At 43.0% G+C, this 6,753-nt stretch overlaps 1 protein-coding gene across 1 annotated transcript in view; it reads left to right on the top strand.

Moving 5' to 3' along the window:
• LOC143029456 (uncharacterized) overlaps window positions 1-2,165 on the top strand; it is an 82,054-nt gene extending 79,889 nt beyond the window's left edge. The window contains exon 5 of the mRNA XM_076192102.1: window positions 1-2,165. This exon is cut by the window's left edge and continues 43 nt beyond it. Coding sequence (XP_076048217.1) covers window positions 1-772 — 772 coding nt within the window. The 3' untranslated portion in view covers window positions 773-2,165.
• Window positions 2,166-6,753: the final 4,588 nt, after the last annotated feature.

Genomic DNA, 6,753 nt, shown 5'->3' with positions numbered 1-6,753 from the left:
GCAGTTCGTGAACGTCTTCGACTGTGAGTTCGACCTCAGCTACTATCCGTTCGACATCCACACGTGCGAGGTCACCTTCGTCCTAACACCTTTGGGCAAGGACCACATGCAGCTCATCCTCGGGCCCAACAGCATCCGCTACATCGGCGCCCCCGGGATGACCAAGTACCACGTGTCCCACGTCGACCTCAAACTCGACGAGACCGAGATCGGGGGTGTCACCCACAGCAGCGTCGTCCTCTCGATGAAGTTCTCCAGGAGTTGTTCCTTCACGGTGATGGCGATCTACGTCCCCTCCATCTTCCTCCTCATCCTCTGCAACTCGACCCTTTGGATGTACGGGCTGGAGAGGAGCATCAGCCGGCTGGCCATGGGCTTCTTCGTCTTCCTGTCCTTCATGATGCTGTGGCACCTTCAGGCGCTTATGAGCCCGTCCACGGGGCGTTTCAGGGCTGTTGACGTCTGGCTATGCTTCTGCACCACTCACACCTTTCTCCACGTTGTCGTCCACGTTTGCTTAGACATCTTCAGCGGCTACGGGCCCCACCAGATCCCACATATGCCATCCAGGCCGCCCTCCCGTCTGAGGGAGGTGAAGCCGATGGAGAACGGGAGTGTCTACGAGAACATTATGCTCCAGGCCTACGACCCGGATCACCTCTGGACTGTCAATTACTGGATCACTTTCATCTCCCGGATCGTCTCGCCTATTCTCTTCATCATCTTCAACTTCTGTTACTGGCCTTTTGTCTTCTATTTCAACGAGAGGTAGAACCTTTCAACTCTCCTTTCCCACCCCATCCCAATCCGCTCCTTCCCCTTCCCCTTCCCCCTTCCCCAACCCCACTATATTGAGGTGGGATTACGTGAAACGAAGCACAAAAGACTGTATTAAGACCCATATTCTTAAACGAAGTTCTGGGGCCCCACAATCTCACACGATAATAGACAATAAATGACCCTTACGCTCAGAGACAATAAGGTCTATATTTGTCACCCGTTTTCGGGGCCCCCACTTTGTTCAACTTTTAAGAATACGGTCCTTCAGAACAAATAGCAATTCTAATACTCCCGACGACGCACAAACATCGTGATTTTTTTTCCTTATCTACCTAACTACCTACGCTACAGTGCCGTGTACGATCCCCGTGCGCACCAACCTGATCTAATGGATAGTGTCATGTATACCCAGAGCCGGAGTACCGGGTTCGAGTCCCCGCAAGCTTCCACTACCTGTACATTACTAAACCGTTACTGGCCCTCTTAAGCAAGGTCACCACGTTACGAGTTCTGAAGCTCTCATCCGGAAGGGTAATAACTGTCGATCACGAATTTAGCATCTGATCCAAGGTCATGGTGAATCACAAAGCGATCCATGTCTACAGAGACTTGGTAGTAGACTGTAGCAGGCCTACAGTGAGTCTACAGCAAGTGTGCACTGAACCGGCGACACCTCTCCACAGGATCGACGGCAAATCTAAATCAACAATGGGTTTACAATCTGTCTACCATAGGTTTAAAGAATATGTATATGTATGTATATATATATATATATATATATATATATATATATATATATATATATATATATATATACATACAATATATATAATACGTACAATAATCTAAGTTATTTCTTTGTAGCTGGAATAATATATAAAATCAAATAGGACCAGTAGTTGTAATTATAATGATAATGATAATGACTATTATAATAAATACATATTTACGGTACAGCCACGCGCACAGAAGTCTTGCCCCTTCCTATCAGCTTAGATAAGCAAATAATCCACTATTACTAAGCTACTATCTGGAATAGAAAATGAAATAATAGATTAAAATAAATACATTAATGGTTAATGAAATCGCATTAATGCAAAGGGAGCCAGGATTAATCCTCTCTCTAAATCAATGTATGTCGCCAGACGATTTTATTCAACTGAGGGAATCATCCAAGCAACAAACCCCTCCCCTCCCCTCCCGTCCCCTCTCTGGACTCAAAAGGAGACAACAGCAAACCATAACCCCTACCAGGACTTTAGCCCGTGGGTGTTCGATCGAGCACAATGAAAGTGATAATAATGATGATGATAATAATGATAATAATAATGATGATAATGATAATAATAATAATAATAATAATAATAATAATAATAATGATAATAATAATAACAATAATAATCATTATTATTATTATAATGATAATACATATACCAAAGGCTTTTTCCCCCTTATAATAATAATGATAATAACAGTGATAGTACTGATAATAACAATAATGATAATAAAAAATGATATTATTAGTAATAATAATGATAATAATAATAATAATAATAATAATAATAATAATAATAATGATAATAATAATACATATACCAAAGGCTTTTCCCCCCTTATAATATTAATGATGATAACAGTGATAATACTGATAGTAACAATAATGATAATAAAAATAATAATTAGTAATAATAATGATGATAATAATAATAATAATAATAATAATAACAATAATAATGATAATAATAATAATAATAATAATAATAATAATAATAATAATAATAATAATAATAATAATAATAATAATAATAATAATAATAATAATAATAATAATAACAATAATAATAATAACAATAATAATGATGATAATAATAATAATATCATTATCAATAATAGTAATAATAACAATATAATAATAATAATAACAATGATGATAACAAAAAGTAATCAGAACCTATGTAGGTAATATCACGTTTTGCTATGAATAAACATCAAGACCTGATTCTCTTGTTTTGTGATCCTTACCTTCACCTGATACACAATAGGCTGGTGAAGAAAACAACAGGAATTAAAAGTGGCTGGAAGGAAAGAGAAAGGAAGACCGCGAGAGATTGGGCGAGGAATATCTAGAGAGGAAGATAGCGAAGTTGGAGAAGGCAAAGTCGTCTTATTGCGGAACAGAAGGGAGTGGAAGGGAGACATTTAGGAGAAAGAAGGAACGAGAAATGGGAGGTCTGTACAGAGCCCTAACACGCCTAAGTTCCGTCCCTGGGCAGTTCTCAGTGACGCCCCCCTGAAGGTCCTGTGAGCCGCCTCTGCCGCCTCCAAAGTCCTAATGAGCTTCGTCAGCTACTAGAGCGTCCGCCGCCACTCTAACAGCTGCAGCCTATTTTTTACTGCCCCCCTATCCCCCTCTGACTAGCTACACTATTTCACCTCCTCTCCACAAGGTGTGTCTTACATAAACACCACCGCACGGGCTCAAACAAAGCCCGTGGGAGTGGTACTTCATTCCCCCCCCCCCCAAAAAAAAAAAAAAAAAAAAATCCCCCTTTCCCCCATCATCACTTTCCCTTAGAATCTGTTTTAGCTACCGGCTTGCGAAATAATTAAACAGGTTTCAAAATCGTTATTTAATGGCCCTATTGCAGAAATGATATGGGGAAAATATTTAATTTTCTGTGTTTTCCTGGGTGCATATTGTTGTGAAGTTGTTATACAGGTGGGGATTTTCTGCTCAGTTACTGGGTACTGTTGTTTGAGTTGCCTATGCCACACTTAGTATTTTGCTTTTGAAACACCCCCTAAGATCAATGTATGAGAGCTTTGCATTATATACTGCACTTGAAAAAGTCATAATGTAAAATAATGTCAATATTATACATAATGTGACATCATGATATCAAGCCAGAAAAACGTAATTTGTTTATAATTCCCCTCCCCCGCCACACACACACACACTTTCCCAAGGTTCATTGCAAGAGTCTGTAGGTTAGGAAATAATAGCAAACAAATAAAATAATCATAATAAATCAATGAAATCATTAAGTGAGACGAAGGTCTTTGTACGAAACGAAGATCTCTGAACGAGATCGTTAGTTTTGATACTACGAACCTTGAGCGGGACCACTACGACACTAACCACTGTAGCGAGTGTATTGTGTGCGTGTCCATCATCATCATCAATTGGGGGGATACGCCAGGGAGCGCATTGCTTCACTCACGCGCCGGTGCTGGTCCCATGCAGACACCCTCCCATCCCACTCCAAACATCTCTCGACAGCTTCGAACAACTTGGACCCGGTCATGAATTCTGCGGGCGTCTCCTTCGTTTCCTCCATCGTGGGTTGTCTTTTGTGGAGACAACGCTGAGTAGGATCACCATTAGGGAAACGCGCCACGTGCTCGTATGGCCGAAGTTGACGTTCACTAATTATGCTGGTAACTGGCCTAAACTGAGTCTCACAGTACAGTTTCTGGTTTGATACGAAGTCATTCCAGCGATATCCCAAGATTCTCCGAAGGCGCCTAGTACCAAAGACATCAAGACGCCTCTTCAAGTCATCATCCAATACCCACATCTCACAGCCGTACAGTAAGACAGGGAGCACAAGTGACTTGAAGATTCGAACCTTGCTCCTCCTGCATAAATAACTCTGGTTGAGAGAATTCATAATACCATGGGCAATGTCAATCCTTCGAAGTACTTCCTGACATGGTCCACCAATCTTAAGCACTACACTACCAAGGTATGTTACTATTTCCCAGACCTCAATGTCCTCGCCACATGCATGGACAGACTTAACTCTGTCATCCTGTAAACCCCTAAACTCCTTAACCTTGGTCTTGGTCCAGGAGACCTCAAGTCCAAACGGTCTCGACTCCCTGCGCATTGACTCGAGGGCTGCAACCAGGACCTTCAATGACTCCGCACGAAGGACAGCATCATCAGCAAACACAAGGTCGGTGACCTTGGTGTTGCCAGTAGATGTTCCGCAACAACATTGATCGACAACTCTGTCCAATACCCAGTCCAAGCAGGTGTTGAAAAGTGTTGGGGCGAGGACACACCTTTGCCTTACTCCTGAATCAACAGGAAAGAAGCTAGACACGTCTCCTCCACATTTTAAAGCACTCTGTGTCCCAGAGTATAAGCCAGATAAGTAAATAATTCTTGCAGGAATCCTACGGATCCCAAGAAGATCCCAGAGCACTCCGCGATGTACCGAGTCAAACGCCTTCTTGAGATCCACATAAGCTGCAACACACCCATGTTGAAACTCACGTCGGTGCTAGGATCCAATCAGTTGTTGACTTACCTGGCGCAAACCCAGACTGTTCAGGCCTCTAAAAATTTTAGTAGATGTGAACGGACTCGTGTCAGAAATAGATGGGCAAGCACCTTACCTAGCGCACTGAGCAGTGTTATGCCACGGTAGTTGTTACAGACCTACCGGTCCCATTTCCCCTTCCAGACAGAGACGACCAGACACTTTTTCCAGTTAGAGGGAATGGTACCAGACTACCAAACGGCAGACAGTACCGCATGCAACACGCATGGCCTCGCTTCCAACTTTTAGCAACTCCGCACTGATGTTGTAGATGCCAGTTGCATTTCCACCCTTCAACTTACATCCTCTTTGACCTCAGTCAGAGAGGGCGGAGATTCGTCTGTCGGTGGATCAGTAACTGCCATCCAAACATCATCGAGGGGAAGCTGTCCACTTGGAGGGTCACCCATGAGTAACTGCTCAAATTATTCGGCAAAGGGGATAGACCCCACCACACCTGACACTAGTTCGCCATAAGCTGTTCGGATTGTGCTCCTCTGGGTCCCAGAATTGGAATGGAGTTTTTTTCAGGGCTCGGTACGCAGACCTGAGGTCATTTGCATTAAAATGGCCCTGGACATCCTCAGCGATTCCCCTGATGCACCCCTCCTTATCCATTCTCATGAGAGCTCTAGTCCGCCATTTCTGAGTCCTGTATTGGCCCAGATCCCCAGCCATTCTGGCAGCACGACCTAACTCTTTACTTCCCCGTGTCTCCCACGACGTGACACCACTCTCCTCGACCTTGGACACTCTCCAATGCACTACTCGACAGCTTTCAGAGTGTCACGTTTAAAAGTGTCTCACTGTTCTTCAAGGTCCTCAAGAGAGCTATGTACTTTAATTCGATTAAAGATCGCCACCGCATACTCCTCGGCACACGCATCATCCCCGATTTTCTCCAGATGAAACCCAGATGCGTTACATCTCGAGATTCTCCTAGATTTACTACGCAGTCTGAGTGTTGCGACAACAAACCTATGAACGGTCCCAAAGAATTCAGCACTTCGATAAACCCTGCAGTTCTGTAGGATCTTCCAACGAGTACTAACAAATACTCGTATACTCGTATGATCGATCTCCTTAGCCATTCCTCCGGCATTATTATACACCTTTCCAACGATAGGGCGCTTTACAGTGGCGAGATGTGGAACTAACAGGTAGTTACGTCACACGGTGATCACTTATGGAAACAAACATGATTGAAGTGTGTGTGTTCATCGTGTTTCTTTCAATGTTCAAACCTATTTAGCGATGAATATGGTAAGCTACAGTTTATTAGCACGATACTATGATATTATAGTAGCTTGGTGTTCACCAATGCCAGATACCATAGTATCAAATAACCACAATAATATCAAAACAGTAACAACTGGAGAGGGGAGGGATGACTACCACACCTCATGCACTGCACAAAGGCACGTATACATTATATACACAGGTGGCCCACCAACATGAATTAGCCTACGGCCTTGGTTAAACTAGGTTCACGGGATATTTGAGTGTGTCACTGCTCTATCGTATGGTACCTTGTTACAGTCATGAGTAAGCTATATAGGTAGTAGTTTGTTTGCTGTTCTCTAGTGTTGTGGTGGGTGGGTGATATGGTTGGTTGGTGAAGAGGTTTCGTGAAGTCCTCCAGCAG

Source organism: Oratosquilla oratoria, chromosome 11 (assembly GCF_046742065.1).
Source record: "Oratosquilla oratoria isolate Oo_2021 chromosome 11, ASM4674206v1, whole genome shotgun sequence".
NCBI lineage: Eukaryota > Metazoa > Arthropoda > Malacostraca > Stomatopoda > Squillidae > Oratosquilla > Oratosquilla oratoria.
The sequence above is the reverse complement of the archived record's forward strand: the minus strand, read 5'-3'. Positions and strand labels throughout refer to the sequence as shown.